At 33.8% G+C, this 17,567-nt stretch overlaps 1 protein-coding gene across 5 annotated transcripts in view; it reads left to right on the forward strand.

Annotated features, from left to right (window-relative positions):
- Positions 1-17,567, forward strand: part of VPS13C (vacuolar protein sorting 13 homolog C) — a 189,961-nt gene that overhangs the window by 148,882 nt on the left and 23,512 nt on the right. For all 5 annotated transcript variants that reach the window (XM_036841778.1, XM_036841776.1, XM_036841777.1 and 2 more), the window contains 5 exons: positions 2,989-3,224; positions 14,624-14,765; positions 15,802-15,942; positions 16,735-16,816; positions 16,928-16,997. In XM_036841778.1, the coding sequence (XP_036697673.1) occupies positions 2,989-3,224; positions 14,624-14,765; positions 15,802-15,942; positions 16,735-16,816; positions 16,928-16,997 (671 nt within the window). The remainder of the gene's footprint in view (positions 1-2,988; positions 3,225-14,623; positions 14,766-15,801; positions 15,943-16,734; positions 16,817-16,927; positions 16,998-17,567) is intronic.

Consider the following 17,567-nt stretch of genomic DNA (forward strand, 5'->3'; position numbering starts at 1 on the left):
TTGAACATGTGCGTACCACTGTTAGCTGTGAGAATTTTTAGGCATGTTTTCCCTATCAAAGCCACATGTTTTGTTAATTAAAGGAGTCTGACAGTATGCAAATTATCCCGTATAAGAAATTTAATAAAATATTTATTGAAACAATATTTAGGTAGCTAAATTAATTCAATATGTTATTTCCTAGACTCTTAGACTTTGGGAAGGGCTTAAGAATTCATCTGCCAGCCTCCTAATATAGGCCTTGCTCTTCCATGAGCAGCTAGTTTCTGTAGGAATGTATTCTATCCTGAGAAGTTCATACAGTGTCATATTCCATTGTCTGACGATGCCAGTTGTTAGAAAAGCTTTGTTGGTTATTTAAATAGTAATTGGCCAACAGTGACTGAATTATCCTCTCCTATATTCCCTCTGAAATACCCATAAAAGAGATAGACTTACCCACCTTTGAAAAATCAGACTGATAGTTATGAGATTCTTGGAGTGATTTTTGCCATGACAATTTGATGGAGCTCTATTGCCTGCTTATGCTTTACTTTTTACAACAGAAAAACCTTCAAGGTTTATAAGTGGTAGAGAGGAGCTTAAATTCCCTGTTCCTCTTAGGTCTCTGGCTCAGAGACATGGTAGCTCAACCAGGGGTCCCTGTACTAGGCTGGTGTTATTTTCCTTCTCCTCACATTTCATGCTCCTCAGCAACCACAGCTCCCAGAAAGTGGTATACAGGCCCTGGAAAGAAAGTGGTAATGCCACCCCGAAGGAGGATATCCAGGTCTGTAAATTAAGGCAAAATCATGAAGAATCCTGGTAGTAGCATATTCACGGGATTGTGGTTTTAAATGTTTCTATTCTGTTTGGTGTTAGAGAGCCAGGCAGTAAGAAAAGTAGGTAAGTGTGCCTCAGTCAGCAGGTAATCTGCCAGATTATGAAACTTGAGCTAGAAGCAAGGCAGTTACCCATTTCCTTGTCCCCTGGGTTGATCTGAGAAGGGAATTCTGCTCAGGCCCAAGTGGGAATTCAGAGAAAATCCTTACAGTATTGGAAAGCCCTGTCCTCATTAAGTGTGAATAAACAGAAAAAAAAAAAAACATGGAGTTTATGAAAAAAATAGTTCAGGAGAAAAACATAACATTATCCTAAAGATTCAGAGGTTGATTATACTTCTGAAAATTTTTTACTACAGGAGGACCAGAGAAAAATTTCAGAATGTATGCCTGAGATCCCCAAAATTATAAAGATATGAAAAAGGAGAAAGATGGTGAAATAAAAGACAACAAAATAAAGTGAAAGAGGAGCAGGGAAACAATATATTCTGAACATACTATATTAACACCATTTAATCCTAAATTTTAGGAAATATAGGTCAAAGATGATGGGGTTTTTTTGATACCAATTAGTAGAACCAAAATCAGTGATAAAAGAATTCTAAAACAATTAACTGAGAAAATGAAAATAAAGAAAATTTTGCCCTTATAGTAAAAGAAGGAAACCTAAGGAAGTATATAGAAAGTGGCAAATACCTTTTATTGAGTGTATATCGTGTGTTAATGCTTGTCATATAGTATCATTAATTCTTATGATTGGAACTTAGAACTGCTGGTTAGAATTCAAAACCAGGTCTGTCTGACTTCACAGTTCATGGACTTGCCCCACTAAACCATGCTTCCCATCAATTATGCCAGTAAATGAAAATGGTTTAAATTCTCCTATTAAAAGACCACATTCAGATTGAGTTAAAAATTAATTTCTAACCAAATGCTACTTACATGAGATCTGCTTTAACTGAACTAATACAAAAAGTTGAAAGCAGAAGACATGGTAAAGATTTAACAGACAAACAAAAATAAAAAGGAAAGTTGTTGATTTTAATTTCTGAGCAACTATAATTCAAAGCAAAAGTTACTAAATAGAATATGATAATGTGACAAAGAAGGCATGATAGCCATAAACCTTCATGCAGTGAATATTGAATCAAAATGTGAAACTTAAACTGTTGGACGTCAACTGAAACACAGTTGCCTGAGGATATTTTAACACACCTCATTTAATTTTTAACCGATCAAATAGATGAAAAACAAATGGGATTAGAGAGTATTTGAATGATAACTAAGACTGAACCAAGCTACGTATCAAATTTTGTAGTTTACAAGGAGAGAATTCACCTTCTTAGTAGGTATCTCTGGAACATTTACAAAATTTGATCATGTTAGAGTAAAAAAATTACACAGTCTACTTTGACATATGTTAAAAGCAATAGGTAAATTTTAGACAACAACAAATACCAACCATTCCTATTCTTTTGGTAACATCCTTTATTTATTTGGTTTTGGTTTTTGTTTTCCAAGAAAGCATGAAATGAAAAGCACATATTAGGAACTTATACTGCCTGCTGAAACGAACTGTTGTTATATTTATGTTAAGTCCAGAATGAGAGAAAAATCATTATCTAAATCTCTGAAGACACTCACCAAATCAAGCCTCATATTTTTAAATGCTATATGAGACTGTCAGCCAAGAAGGCTCTTCTTAGTGAAACTTAGTACAAACTGATCACCATAGTTTGACTATTTAACAATGTGATTTATATAAGTATTTGCAGTGTTATAAATTATTAAAACCTAAAAATAAACCAGGTTAGTTTTACCTGAGGTTACTTTTCCAATAAATTTCTAAACCATTCTGTTCTCCATCTGGGAGACAAGTAAGCATCTTATGGCATTGGTGCCATTGAAGGATACTCTTGTTCCTGCTAAGTGCCCTTTGAGCACTAACGAGGTAACTCAAACTAAGGTTTAAAAAAATTAAGCACTATTAATCTTTGTTACTGTTTGAAAAAATTGGTGAGTATATTTTAAAACAGATTATAACTTTAATTTGTTATTTTGATAATTTTCTGATTTATAGTCATGCTTTCTCAGCTACTACAGTTCAACTGTATGTAATAAAAGCTTACTGTTTGTGGTTTTAATATGAAGTCTCTCTTTCCCACAGGATGAATGTGGACAGTTTCCGTATGATGCAAACATCCAGATACACTGGGTATCATTTCTAGATGGGCGCCAGAGAGTTTTGCTTTTCACTGATGATGTTGCCTTGGTTTCCAAAGCACTGCAGGCAGAAGAATTGGAGCAGGCCAATCATGAAATAACTTTTTCTCTCCACAGTCTTGGGCTTTCACTGGTTAACAATGAAAACAAGCAAGAAGTTTCATATATTGGGATAACCAGGTATGAAAGAAGGAAAAGGTATCAGAAATCTTGAAAAGGCATTGAGTCCGTAATATCACGTTTGATGAGCATAGACAGATACCTGTTCTGAATTTGCTTACTGTGCAATTCTTTCAGCAAAACTTACTGAACAGCTGTTTTCACTAGTTGCTGAAAAGCCCCTAGGACTGAAAGATGACTAAGGTCATGTCTTTGCCCTTATAATACTCATCAGTTGCTGGCGGAAGAAAGAGGTTTGCTTCTTTCTTTGTTGTTTGTTTGTATTTTGGGGGAATGAATTATAAAAACACCAAGAAAAGCTACAAAGATGTGCACGTGCAGTGGTGCTGTAGAGGCTGGAGAAACTGGTGTGGGTGGGGGATGCCAACAAGTCGCACACACCGGTAGAAAGGGTTATTTATAGAGCAGGCAGGCAGGCAGTAGTGCACGTGGGTACATAATCTTTATTGGCTACTCATTTAGAACTTTTTCATAATGATGGAGCCAGGTATTTCCTCTGACTGTGCTTATACCTATCTAAGAAAAATATTTGAATTTAACTGTTTTGGTGTTTCAATCACACTAACTATGGTAAAAGACTCATTCTTCTTTGGAGACTGTTGGGGGGAATGGTTACCAGGGAATGGTTACCAAGTATAACCAGCATAGGGTCTATCGATAATCATGTGTTTCTTCAGTGAAGTACAAAATTAAGGAAATAAAGAGATCATGTATGTAATGCTCTTTGTGCAACACCTAACAGATTAAGGGTTCAATAAATGGTATTATACATACCATTAATGTAATATTAGTACATTTATGTATGTATGACTGATATATTCTCTTGGCTATATGTTTCATTATTGTAGAGTATTTTGAACTAAATATGAAAATCTTTTTTTTTTTTTTTTAGAATTTTATTTATTTATACTGCAGGTTCTTATTAGTCATCCATTTTATGCACATCAGTGTATACATGTCAGTCCCAATCACCCAATTCATCACACCACCACCACCACCCCCCGCTGCTTTCCCCCCTTGGTGTCCATACGTTTGTTCTCTACATCTGTGTCTCTATTTCTGCCCAGCAAACCGGTTCATCTGTACCATATTTCTAGGTTCCACATATATGCGTTAATATACGATATTTGTTTTTCTCTTTCTGACTTACTTCACTCTGTATGACAGTCTCTAGATCCATCCACGTCTCTACAAATGACCCAGTTTCGTTCCTTTTTATGGCTGAGTAATATTCCATTGTGTATATGTACCACATCTTCTTTATCCATTCCTCTGTCGATGGGCATTTAGGTTGCTTCCATCACCTGGCTATTGGAAATAGTACTGCAATGAACACTGGGGTGCATGTGTCTTTTTGAATTATGGTTTTCTCTGGTTATATGCCCAGTAGTGGAATTGCTGGGTCATATGATAATTCTATTTTTAGTTTTTTAAGGAACCTCCATACTGCTCTCCATAGTGGCTGTATCAATTTACATTCCCACCAACAATGCAAGAGGGTTCGCTTTTCTCCACACCCTCTCCAACATTTGTTGTTTGTAGATTTTCTGATGACGCCCATTTTAACTGGTGTGAGGTAATACCTCATTGTAGTTTTGATTTGCATTTCTCTAATAATTAGTGATGTTGAGCAGCTTTTCATGTGCTTCTTGGCCATCTGTTTGTCTTATTTGGAAAAATGTCTGTTTAGGTCTTCTGCCCATTTTTTGATTGGGTTGTTTGTTTTTTTAATATTGAGCTGAATGAGCTGTTTATATATTTTGGAGATTAATCCTTTGTCGATTCATTTGCAAATATTTTCTCCCATTCTGAGGGTTGTCTTTTGGTCTTGTTTATAGTTTCCTTTGCTTTGCAAAAGCTTTTAGGTTTCACTAGGTTCCATCCATTTATTTTTGTTTTTATTTCCATTACTCTAGGAGGTGAATCAAAAAAGATCTTGCTGTGATTTATGTCAAAGAGTGTTCTTCCTCTGTTTTCCTCTAAGAGTTTTATAGTGTCCGGTCTTACATTTAGGTCTTGAATCCATTTTTAGTTTATTTTTGTGTATGGTGTTAAGGAGTGTTCTAATTTCATTCTTTTACATGTAGCTGTCTAGTTTCCCCAACACCACTTATTGAAGAGACTGTCTTTTCTCCATTGTATATCCTTGCCTCCTTTGTCATAGATTAGCTGACCTTAGGTGCGTGGGTTTATCTCTGGGCTTTCCTGTTACATAGGTCTATATTTCTGTTTTTGTGCCAGTACCATATTGTCTTGATTACTGTAGCTTTGTACTGTAGCTTTGTAGCATAGTCTGAAGTCAGGGAGTCTGATTCCTCCAGCTCTGTTTTTTTCCCTCAAGACTTCTTTGGCTATTCGGGGTCTTTTGTGTCTCCATACAGATTTTAAGATTTTTTTGTTCTAGTTCTGTAAAAAATGCCATTGGTAATTTGATAGGGACTGCATTGAATCTGTAGATTGCTTTGGGTAATATAGTCATTTTCACAATATTGATTCTTCCAATCCAAGAACATGGTATATCTCTCTATCTGTTTGTATCATCTTTAATTTCTTTCATGAGTGTCTTATAGATTCTGAATACAGATCAGATGTTTTGTCTCCCTAGGTAGGTTTATTCCTAGGTATTTTATTCTTTTTGTTGCAGTAGTAAATGGGAGTGTTTCCTTAATTTCTTTCAGATTTTTCATTGTTAGTGTATAGGAATGCAAGAGATTTCTGTGCATTAATTTTATATCCTGCAACTTTACCAAATTCATTGATTAGTTCTAGTAGTTTTCTGGTGGCATCTTTAGGATTATCTATGTATAGTATCATGTCATCTGCAAACAGTGACAGCTTTACTTCTTCTTTTCCAATTTGTATTCCTTTTATTTCTTTTTCTTCTCTGATTGCCGTGGCTAGGACTTCCAAAACTGTGTTGAATAATAGTGGGGAGAGTGGACATCCTTGTCTTGTTCCTGATCTTAGAGGAAATGCTTTCACTTTTTCACCATTGAGAATGATGTTTGCTGTGGGTTTGTTGTATATGGCCTTTATTATGTTGAGGGAGGTCCCCTCTATGCCTACTTTCTGGAGAGTTTTTGTCATAAATGGGTATTGAATTTTTCAAAAGCTTTTTCTGCATCTATTGAGATGATCATATGATTTTTCTTCTTCAATTTGTTAATATGGTGTATCATATTGATTGATTTGTGTATATTGAAGAATCCTTGCATCCCTGGGATAAATCCCACTGGATCCTGGTCTATGATCCTTTAAATGTGTTGTTGGATTCTGTTTGCTAGTATTTTGTTGAGAATTTTTGCATCTATATTCGTCAGTGATATTGGTCTGTAATTTTCTTTTTTTGTAGTATCTTTGTCTGGTTTTGGTTTCAGGGTGATGGTGGCCTCATAGAATGAGTTTGGGAGTGTTGCTTCCACTGCAATTTTTTGGAAGAGTTTGGGAAGGATGGGCGTTAGCTCTTCTCTAAATGTTTGATAGAATTCACCTGTGAAGCCATCTGGTCCTGGATTTTTGTTTGTTGGAAGATTTTTAATCACAGTTTCAATTTCATTACTTGTGATTGGTCTGTTCATATTTTCTATTTCTTCCTGGTTCAGTCTTAGAAGTTTATACCTTTCTAAAAATTTGACCATTTTTTCCAGGTTGTCCATTTTATTGGCATAGAGTTGCTTGTAGTAGTCTCTTAGGATGCTTTGTATTTCTACGGTATCTGTTGTAACTTCTCCTTTTTCATTTCTAATTTTATTGATTTGAGTCCTCTCCCTCTTTTTCTTGATGAATCTGGCTAATGGTTTATCAATTTTGTTTATCTTCTCACAGAACCAGCTTTTAGTTTTATTGATCTTTGCTGTTGTTTTCTTTGTTTCTATTTCATTTATTTCTGCTCTGATCTTTATGATTTCTTTCCTTCTACTAACTTTGGGTTTTGTTTGTTCTTCTTTCTCTAGTTCCTTTAGGTTTAAGGTTAGATTTTTTATTTGAGATGTTTCTTGTTTCTTGAGGTAGGCTTGTATTGCTATAAACTTCCCTCTTAGAACTTCTTTTGCTGCATCCCGTAGGTTTTGGATCGTCGTGTTTTCATTGTTATTTGTCTCTAGGTATTTTTTTATTTCTTCAGTGATCTCTTGGTTATTTAGTAACATATTGTTTAGCCTCCATGTGTTTGTGTTTTTTATGTTTTTTTCCCTGTAATTGATTTCTAATCTCATAGCATTGTGGTCAGAAAAGATGCTTGATATGATTTCAGTTTTCTTAAATTTATCAAGGCTTGATTTGTGACCCAAGATGTGATCTATCCTGGAGAATGTTCCATGTACACTTGAGAAGAAAGTGTAATCTGCTGTTTTTGGATGGAATGTCCTATAAATATCAATTAAATATCTGGTGTATTGTGTCATTTAAAGCTTGTGTTTCCTTACTAATATTTTGTTTGGATGATCTGTCCATTGGTGTAAGTGAGGTGTTAAAGTCCCCCAACTATTATTGTGTTACTGTCAATTTCCTCTTTTAGAACTGTTAGCAGTTGCCTTATGTATTGAGGTGCTCCTATGTTAGGTGCATATGTATTTATAATTGTTATATCTTCTTCTTGGATTGATCCCTTGATCATTATGTAGTGTCCTTCCTTGTCTCTTGTAACATTCTTTATTTTAAAGTCTATTTTATCTGATATGAGTATTGCTACTCCAGCTTTCTTTTGATTTCCATTTGTGTGGAATATCTTTTTCCACCCGCTCGCTTTCAGTCTTTATGTGTCCCTAGGTCTGAAGCGGGTCTCTTGTAGACAGCATATATATGGGTCTTGTTTTTGTATCCATTCAGCGAGCCTGTGTCTTTTGGTTGGAGCATTTAAGCCATTCACGTTTAAAATAATTATCGATATGTATGTTCCTATTACCATTTTCTTAATTGTTATCGGTTTGTTTTTGTAGGTCCTTTTCTTCTCTTGGGTTTCCCACTTAGAGAAGTTCCTTTAGCATTTGTTGTAGAGCTGGTTTGGTGGTGCTGAATTCTCTTAGCTTTTGCTTCTCTGCAAAGCTTTTGATTTCTCCGTCGAATCTGAATGAAATCCTTTCCGGGTAAAGTAATCTTGGTTGTAGGTTCTTCCCTTTCATCACTTTAAATATGTCATGCCACTCCCTTCTGGCTTGTAGAGTTTCTGCTGAGAAATCAGCTGTTAACTTTATGGGAGTTCCCTTGTATGTTATTTGTTGTTTTTCCCTTGTTGCTTCCAATAATTTTTCTTTGTCTTTAATTTTTATCAGTTTGATTACTATGTATCTTGGCGTGTTTCTTCTTGGGTTTATCCTGCTTGGGATTCTCTGTGCTTCCTGGACTTGGGTGGCTATTTCCTTTCCCATGTTAGGGAATTTTTCGATTGTAATCTCTTCAGATATTTCTCAAGTCCTTTCTCTCTCTCTTCTCCTTCTGGGACCCCAATAATGCAAATGTTGGTGCGTTTAATGTTGTCCCAGAGGTCTCTTTGGCTGTCTTCACTTCTTTTCATTCTTTTTTCTTTATTCTGTTCTCCGGCAGGGAGTTCCACCATTCTATGTTCCAGGTCGCTTATCTGTTCTTCTGCCTCAGTTATTCTGCTATTGATTCCTTCTAGTGTATTTTTCATTTCAGTTATTGTATTGTTCATCACTGTTTGTTTGTTCTTTGATTCTTCTAGGTGTTTGTTCTTTAACTCTTCTAGGTCTTTGTTAAACATTTCTTGCGGCTTCTCAATCTTTGCCTCCATTAATTTTCCGAGGTCCTGGATCATCTTCACTATCATTATTCTGAATTCTTTTTCAGGAAAGTTTCCTATTTCCACTTCATTTAGTTGTTTTTCTGGGGTTTTATCTTGTTCCTTCATCTGGTATATAGCCCTCTGCCTTTTCATCTTGTCTATCTTTCTGTGAATGTGGTTTTTGTTCCACAGGCTGCAGGATTGTAGTTCGAAAGTCTTTTTGAAATTATATAAATCCAGTTTTCTCCACTCTCTTGTTCTTTGATATAACTTATTTTTCCTCTAATATTATATATGCTAGTGTATTTTGTTAGATTGACCTTTATTTATAAGGACATTTTAAAATTTCATCTAAAAGAACTTGATTACCTTTTTCTGACACACTACACATTCAATACACATTCAGTAGGATGTGTACTGAGGAAAATGAGGTACATAATTTTTTTAAAAATAGACTTTTTAAAAAACAGTTTTAGGTTTACATAAAAATTGAATGTAAAAAGTACAGAGTTCCTATTTTATCCCTTCTCCCCGCCCATCACCCCAGTTTCACCTGTTATTAACATCTTGAAATAGTGTGGTACATTTGTTGCTATTGATGAACTAATATTGATATATTATAATTTTCTAAAGTCTGTTGTTTATATTGTTTGCATTTGCTCTTTGTGTTGTAAATTCTAAGGATTTTGATAAATGTGTAGTAACATGTATCCACCATTACAGGATCATGTAGTATAATTTCACTACTCTAAAAAATCACCTATGCCCCACCTCTTCATTCCTCCCTCCCTCCCCTTGAACACCTGAAAACCACTGATCTTTTTACTGTCTCCAAAGTTTTGCCTTTTCAGGAATATCTTATCATTGGAATTGTACATGTAGCCTTTTCAAATGGACTTCTTTCATTTAGTAATATCCTTGTAAGGTTAATTATGTCTTTTTGTGACTTGATAGATGATTCTTTTTTTTAATCACTGAATAATGTGGCATGTGTGGATGTAACACAGTTTATTTATCCATTTACCTAGTGAAGGACTTCTTGGTTGCTTCCAAATTTTGGTAGTTATGAATATTCATGTGCTGGATTTTTGTGTGGACATGAGATTTTGCCTCATTTGGGTAAATATCAAGGAACATGACTGCTGAATCATATGGTAAGAGTATGTTTAGATTTGTGAGAAACTGACAAATTGTCTTCCGAAGAGGCTGCACCACTTGGAGTCCTGCCAGGAATGAATGAGAGTTCCTGTTGCTCCACATCCTTGCCAGCGTTTGGTGTTGTCACTGTGCGGATTTTGGCTAGTCTAATAGGTCTGTAGTGATATCTCCTTTTAATTTGCCTAATTACATATGATGTTGAACACCTAATTACATATGATGTTGAGCATCTTTTCATATGCTTATTTGTCATTTGAACATCTTCTGTGATGAGGTTCAGATCTTTGGCCTAATTTAAAATTTTTTATTATTGTTGAGTTGCGAGTTTTTGTATTTTTTGGGTATCAGTCTTTTATCAGATTTGTGTTTTACAAATATTTTATCCCAGCCTGTGGCTTGTCTTTTCATTCTTTTAACAGTCTTTTTCTCAGAGCAGAAATTTTCAATTTCATTGAAGTCCCACATCTATTTTTCTTTCATGGATTGTGCTTTTGGTGTCATATCTTAAAATTCATTGCCAAACCTAAAGTCACTTAGACTTTCTCCTATGTTATCTTCTAGGAATTTTATAGTTTTGTGTTTGATATTTAGGTCATCCATTTTGAGGGGTTGTTTGTGAAATATGTAAGCTCTTTGTCTAGATTCACTTTTTTGGCGTGTGAATGTCCAGTTGTTCTATTACCATTTGTTGAAAAGACTGTTCTTTCTCCTCTGAATTGCTTTTGCTCCTTTTCAAAAATCAGTTGACTGTTTGTTTGTGTCTGTTACTGGGCTCTCAATTCTGTTCTCTTGATCTGTTTGTCTGTTCTTTCATCAATATCACACTGTCTTGATTTTTCTAGTTTTATAGTAATCTTGAAGTCAGGTAGTGTCAGTCCTTCAACTTTTTTCTTCTCCTTTCATATTGTGTTGGCTATTTTGAGTCTTTGCCTTTCCATATAAACTTTAGAATCAGTTTGTCAACATCCACAAAATAATTAGCTGGAATTTTGATTGGGATTGCATTGAATCTATAGATCAACTTGGGAAGAACTGATATTTTGACAATACTGAATCTTCATATCCATGTACATGGATATTTTGATTTATTTAGATCTTTGATCTCTTTCCTCAGACTCCTATGGTTTTTCCTCATGTAGATCTTATACAGATTTGTTAGATTTTATTATACCTACGTATTTCATTTCTTTGGTACTAATGTAAACATTATCGTGTTTTTAATTTCACGTTCCAATTGTTTATTGCTAGTATATAAGAAAGTATTTGACTTTTTTATGTTAACCTTGTATCTTGAAACTTACTAGTTGCAGGAGTTTTTTGGTTATTTCTCTGGGATTTTCTACATAGACATTTGTGTCATCTAAGAACAGAGTCATCAGTTCTTTATGTCTTTCTTCTCAATCTGTGTACCTTTTATTTCACTTTCTTGTCTTATTACATTATCTAGGATTTCCTGTACAATGTTAACTAGGACTGGTGGGAGTGGGCATCCTTGCTTTGTTCCTGATCTTAGCGAGAAAATATCTAGTTTCTCACTGTTAGGTATGGTATTAACTGTAGGTATTTTGTAGATGTTCTTTATCAAGTTGAAGAAGTTCCCCTCTCTTCCTAGTTTGTGGAAGCTTTATCATGTTGAATTTATATAATTTATAGTAGGTAGTTTATTCATTACCTTCATTGACTGGTGTCCCTTAAGCACGTTATGTAGTGAGGACATTGTTAACACTATCATGACTATTATCAACAAGTTATGTAAATTAATGCATTATGGAGTTACGTTTTATCTTTACGCAAACATTCTCCAATCAGGGATCCGCAAAGTATGGCCTAAGAGCCAAATCTAGTCTGCTGCGTGTTTTTGTGTAGCCCTTGATCTAATAGTGATTTTTTTACATTTTTAAATGATTGAAAAATCAGAAGAACAATAATATTTTGTAGCACATGAAAAGTATATGAAATTCAGAGTGTGTTGCCTATAAGTAAAGTTTTATTAGAAAACAGCCTTGCTTATTCTTTTGCATGTCTGTGACTGCTTTTGTACTGCTGCTCAGTGCATAACAAATGACAGTGATGTGGTTATAACTTGAGAATGTTTGAGTGCCACACATATAGCTCTACTGCAGCTTTTATTTATTTTTTATTTCTAATGCATACTCATCACATCAAAATAAGAAAAGTGGACTTTGAATGTCTCTCTTATAGGACACAGTTATCAAATGAAATGGCAAAGCATTATTTTATTATGTAATGACACTGTGTGTAGTTAAAGAATATAATATATATTGACATTTGCAACCTAGGTATGCATCAGAATATATCCAACTCACAGGAAAGCAACGGCCAGAAAAATTAGAAAATTTAAGACAAAATATCTCATCACAGAAGAGTTTCTTTATAAGATTAAAAAAACAAAACAAAAATGAAGCTGCAACCAAAGTTAGTTTCGGAGTGACCCATTTGTTAAGCCATGCAGAGAAAGCCTTTTACCTATGGTGGATTAATTGAATCGTGTCTGATTGTAGCAGCTAAAGAAATGTGTCTAGAGCATATAAACTTAGGAGCATTAGCCTTTTGGTGAGAACAGTTGCTTGAAGAATTGAGGACATTTGGAGCAACATCAGTAGTTAATTAGAAAACAGGCAAATAATTTTGAGTGGTTTTCCTTGGCTCTTCATGAGTGAATAGATGTTACCAATACGCCCAGTTGCATATTTGAGAAGCCAGTACTGAGTTTGAAAGTGAATGAAGAGTTAGCATCTATAAATAGTCAACATAGAACAATACAGGTGAGAATATTTTCAAACAAGTTGAAGTAATACTAATTCAGTGCATGAAGTGGAATCTTCGAAGATATATTACAACTAATGATGAGAAAATAATGTGTGAAACACAAGAAGACACAGTTGGACAAATTCACAAAGCTTGTGAAAATGTAGTGTTGAATGTGTATAGTTTCATTATGTTGTTTGTCAGCAGGTACTTTGTAGAAAATATTTGAATTGATCATTTGTTATCAAACCAGTAGTGCCCAATAAGGAACTTCATTCATTCTTGTGGACTTAACCATCATTAGTTCAGCGAATTTTTGTCAGAACTAGAAGCCGAATGTCCTTACTTAACACACAGCAATTTGACTGTGTAACGGTAATACTTTTCATTGTACTTTTTTTGAGTTCCTGGTCAAGATTAAAATTTTTCTAAATGAAAAGAACCACCCTCAGCCACTATTATTGAACACTGAATGGCTTTGGAAGTTAGCTTTTGCTGCATAATTGATAGCAAATTCAACCTAAAAGCAGAAAGTAAAACAGCAAAGTCATTTTGATGATGACTAACATTTGAATTGCAAATAATGTTAGTCTATTTTATATATTTCCTCTGCTGTCCAAAGTTAAAACAAGAAGTGAGGTCTCCAACCCCACACAAGTTTGGAGTTGGTGGATATATTTTATGACCTACAACTATAGTTCCAACAACATGTTTTCCAACCCCAGTGCAAGTACAAAGAAAATTTCCACATTTCAAAATTCATTTAACTATTAATGAAAGAGCTTCTACCTAACCTTCAATCGGAAGTGATTGATTTGTAATGTATTGACATGCTAAAAGGCAACAATCAAGAGAAGGATCTAATAGGGTAGGAAACAGAATTTAAAATTAGATCTAGAATTTTTCTAATATAGAATAGAATTTTACAAATGTATTACAAGCAATACATATGCTTAGTTAAACTAATATTCTCTTAGATTGAGATCAGTATTTGACAGTATCTCTCTGCACAAAAGGACATTTTTAAAGATGCTCATTACAGACCAGCATTAACAGATGAACATTTGCAATAGAATTTGATAATAGGGAACACTAACTTTGAGCCCTAATTAAGTGAAAAGTTGTCACCCCCCAACAAAAGAAGTGTGAAAAAAATTTTTTGTAACTATGTATGGTAATGGATGTTAACTGTTACTGTGGTGATAGTTTTACAGTATATACAAATATCAAATCATTATGTTATACATCTGAAACTAAATAATGTTATATGTCAACTATATCTCAATAAAAAGGAAGGGAGGGAGGGAGGGAGAAAGTGTTTTTCTCACTAATAGACTTGTTTTTAAAAATTGTACCCAATTGTTATTTTTACATTTTGAATTTCATCAATTAAAAAAATGTGTGGAAGTGTTTTTTCTCTCTTGTTATTTAAGTACCTACATAATAACTTTGATTTTGTCTCAGCTCACAAAGCCTAAAATATCCCCATATGAAAAAAGTTTGCTAGTCCCTTAGCTCATTGATGTCAATGTGTGATAGAAAAAGATTTTCCCCTGCCTCTTTTCCTTATGCACTTTTATAACACAGATATATTTTGGTATTTTAAAAAAATCTCATGTAGAAATGTGATTTTCATAGGTGGTTGACAGTTGCAACAATTTGGAGTTGAATGACAATTCCACAACCTAAATATGTATTTAATTTAATTAATTTTCTTTGTGAATTATTTTAGTTCTGGTGTTGTTTGGGAGATGAAACCAAAACAGAAATGGAAGCCATTTAGTCAAAAGCAGATAATTTTATTGGAAAAGTCCTATAAGAAATATCTAGAATCAAGAGACCTTGGCTGGATTAAACTAGATGATAATTTTGAGGTATACCAAAATTGTTTTGTTTCTTATATATGTATTTTGTTGCTTCTGGTGGTAGTAAATAAAATTTCACTATCCACATAAAAATGTGTATGCAGAAACTAATGTATTTGTAGGATTGGCATGACTAATAAAATTTATTAGTACATTTTAAATTAAAATACATTGTTGAATCATATAGTATGAAGCATTATCTAAATATGTTTCTTATCTGCATTTTTATAATTTCTTCTATTTGCAAAGCAGATAGTTTCATGTAACTTGTTTTTAGGAAGATTATGGAGAAATTAAGATTACTTATTGAAAGTTTTCCTATTCTGAATGATACCAATATATATTGCTAAATAAAGGCTGTGCAAAATTGTATACATCAGTGATGAAAACCCTATAGAAAACTTGCTCAATTAAATTCATTAAATGTGAATGATTGTAGGACATGAGTAGATGTCCACAAATAGATGTGTACTCTACATAGGCCCCTACACTGTTGAAACTGAAAGTCACTTTTGCTCCAAGAAGACCCCAGAAGCTTGACTGCAGGTTCAGTCATACAATTTGGGTTACTCTTTGTCTTTAATGGTTGAGTTTGCATTGTCACCAGATATGCTCCCCAACCGCGCCCCCATCCCTGTAAGTGTTGGTCATGCTCAAATGAAAAAACACTCTACAATTAGTGTCAGACGTAAATAAGCTATTAACTATTCGTTGTTTAACTTTGTTAAAACAAAGTTTAAGTGTTATCTAGAATTATCCATTACAATTGAGGTTTTTAAAATTTAAAAAGCATGGCTTATTTTCTTTAAGTATAATTTATATAGTTGAAAAGTTCTCCAATTGTTTTCTTGTTTTCCTATAACCTTGGTAGAAAAGTGATGATTCTGCTTCCAGTATTTCAACTGTAGATCATCTTAAGGTAGATCTTTTGATGAGACCAAGAGATTAAGATATTTTTCCTTTTCAGTTTGTGAGTGAGTGGATATTTACAATGGGCTTCACTGCTCATACCAGTTTATCACAAACACATGTACTTTGTTTCCAGGTAAATTTTGGCAAAGACCCAATGGAGATGCGCCTCCCTGTTCGGTGCCCTATAAAGCGAGATTTTTTATCAGGAATTCAGGTTGAATTTAAGCAGTCTCCTCACCAAAGAAGTTTAAGGGCCAGATTGTATTGGCTTCAGGTAACATTATCATCCTATTCAGTAGATACATCTAATCAGTTTGGGAATCTTGGGTCTGAATTTCTTTTTTTTAACAAGATTTTATCATGCATCATAATTGGTATCTTTCTTTTTGTTTATATGTTTATTCTCCTTCTTCCACATATCCTGTAGATTCACCATCCAAGGCTAAATGACCGTTGAGACTTTAATTTGACCAGTTAGCCTGCCAGAGTGTTTTCTTACACTGAAATTGTTATTTTTAATATTCCTTTGTATTTTTCATGGGATCCCAAAATCAGATTTTCTTTTGTCCTTCTATATGGGAATGAGCAGGGCTTTATTGGAGGCTGTTTTTGTCTGCTTGTTTGCTTGCTGCCTTCCTCTCTCTCTCCATCTCTTGCTTTTAACTACCGATTACTACTATTTAGGACGTTTTTATTTTTTTCTTAATACCTAACCTCTAATTTCATATCTGGTCTCTACTTACATTTTTATTTAAATAATAGATAGATGAAATCTCACATGATCCATAGATACAAATATTTCCATTAATGGTGTTCATGCTGCACAATTTTAATGCAATTATGAGGATGTTTATATATTCCTTTATGTAAAAGCTTGCCCTTGGTGAGATTTATAAGAATTTTAGATTTAAAGTGAAACTTTTAATAGCAGCACATATACATACAGATACTTATTTATGATGTAATTAGTGGCATCGTCTATAATATTGTCTCTGAAACAAAAGTTTAAATTTAAATTATTTCAAGTCCTGCTGAATCAGTTTTCTTTCTTTTTTTTTTTTGTCAGGTTGATAGTCAGTTACCAGGTACAGTGTTCCCTGTTGTATTTCATCCTGTGGCCCCTCCAAAATCTATTGCTTTGGATTCAGGTAAAAAAAAATTAAATTGAGATATACCCTATATATAAAAGTTGAGTAGACATTATTTTGACCTACTATAAAGCTTGATTGCCTTTTTCCTGTTTTCTTTCTTCCTTTTAGAGCCCAAACCTTTCATTGATGTGAGTGTCATCACAAGATTTAATGAGTACAGTAAAGTCTTACAGTTCAAGTAAGTAAAGATTCCCTTATTTATCTAAAGGAATTTAAAATGAGAATCTACTTTGAAAATAAATTTTACTCTTTTGAAAGTGACTTCTATATAAAAATTATTATCCACCTGAACATATCAATCTACTTTTGGTCAAGTGATTTTCTATATTGAAACTTATTTTAATAATATATATTTTAAAGTAAAATTCCTTCAACCACTTTCTCTCCTTTGTAACTTCCATTAGAATATAAAATAGTCAGTGAAATATAAATGATAAGTGTGTTTGTGAGGTGTGTTCTTTAAAGTAATTCCTGTGGACTTTAAAAATTAAGTAATACATGCTACATCATCTTTGCTTTTGTCTCTTCTATAACATGATAAATATGGAATTTGGGACTTTAAATGCTAAGTGTTAATACGGCAGTATTACCTCTAGTGAAATCTTCACTATGATGAAAAAAAAAAATTCTCAGTCTAAGTAGACTTTGATCTTATTAACATAACACTTTTTTTAGAGATCAAGGAACAAGATCTTGCTGTGGTTTTTGGCCAAAATCAAAGTTTTAACATGGAAAATTACAAGGTTTG

Source organism: Balaenoptera musculus, chromosome 2, assembly GCF_009873245.2.
Source record: "Balaenoptera musculus isolate JJ_BM4_2016_0621 chromosome 2, mBalMus1.pri.v3, whole genome shotgun sequence".
NCBI lineage: Eukaryota > Metazoa > Chordata > Mammalia > Artiodactyla > Balaenopteridae > Balaenoptera > Balaenoptera musculus.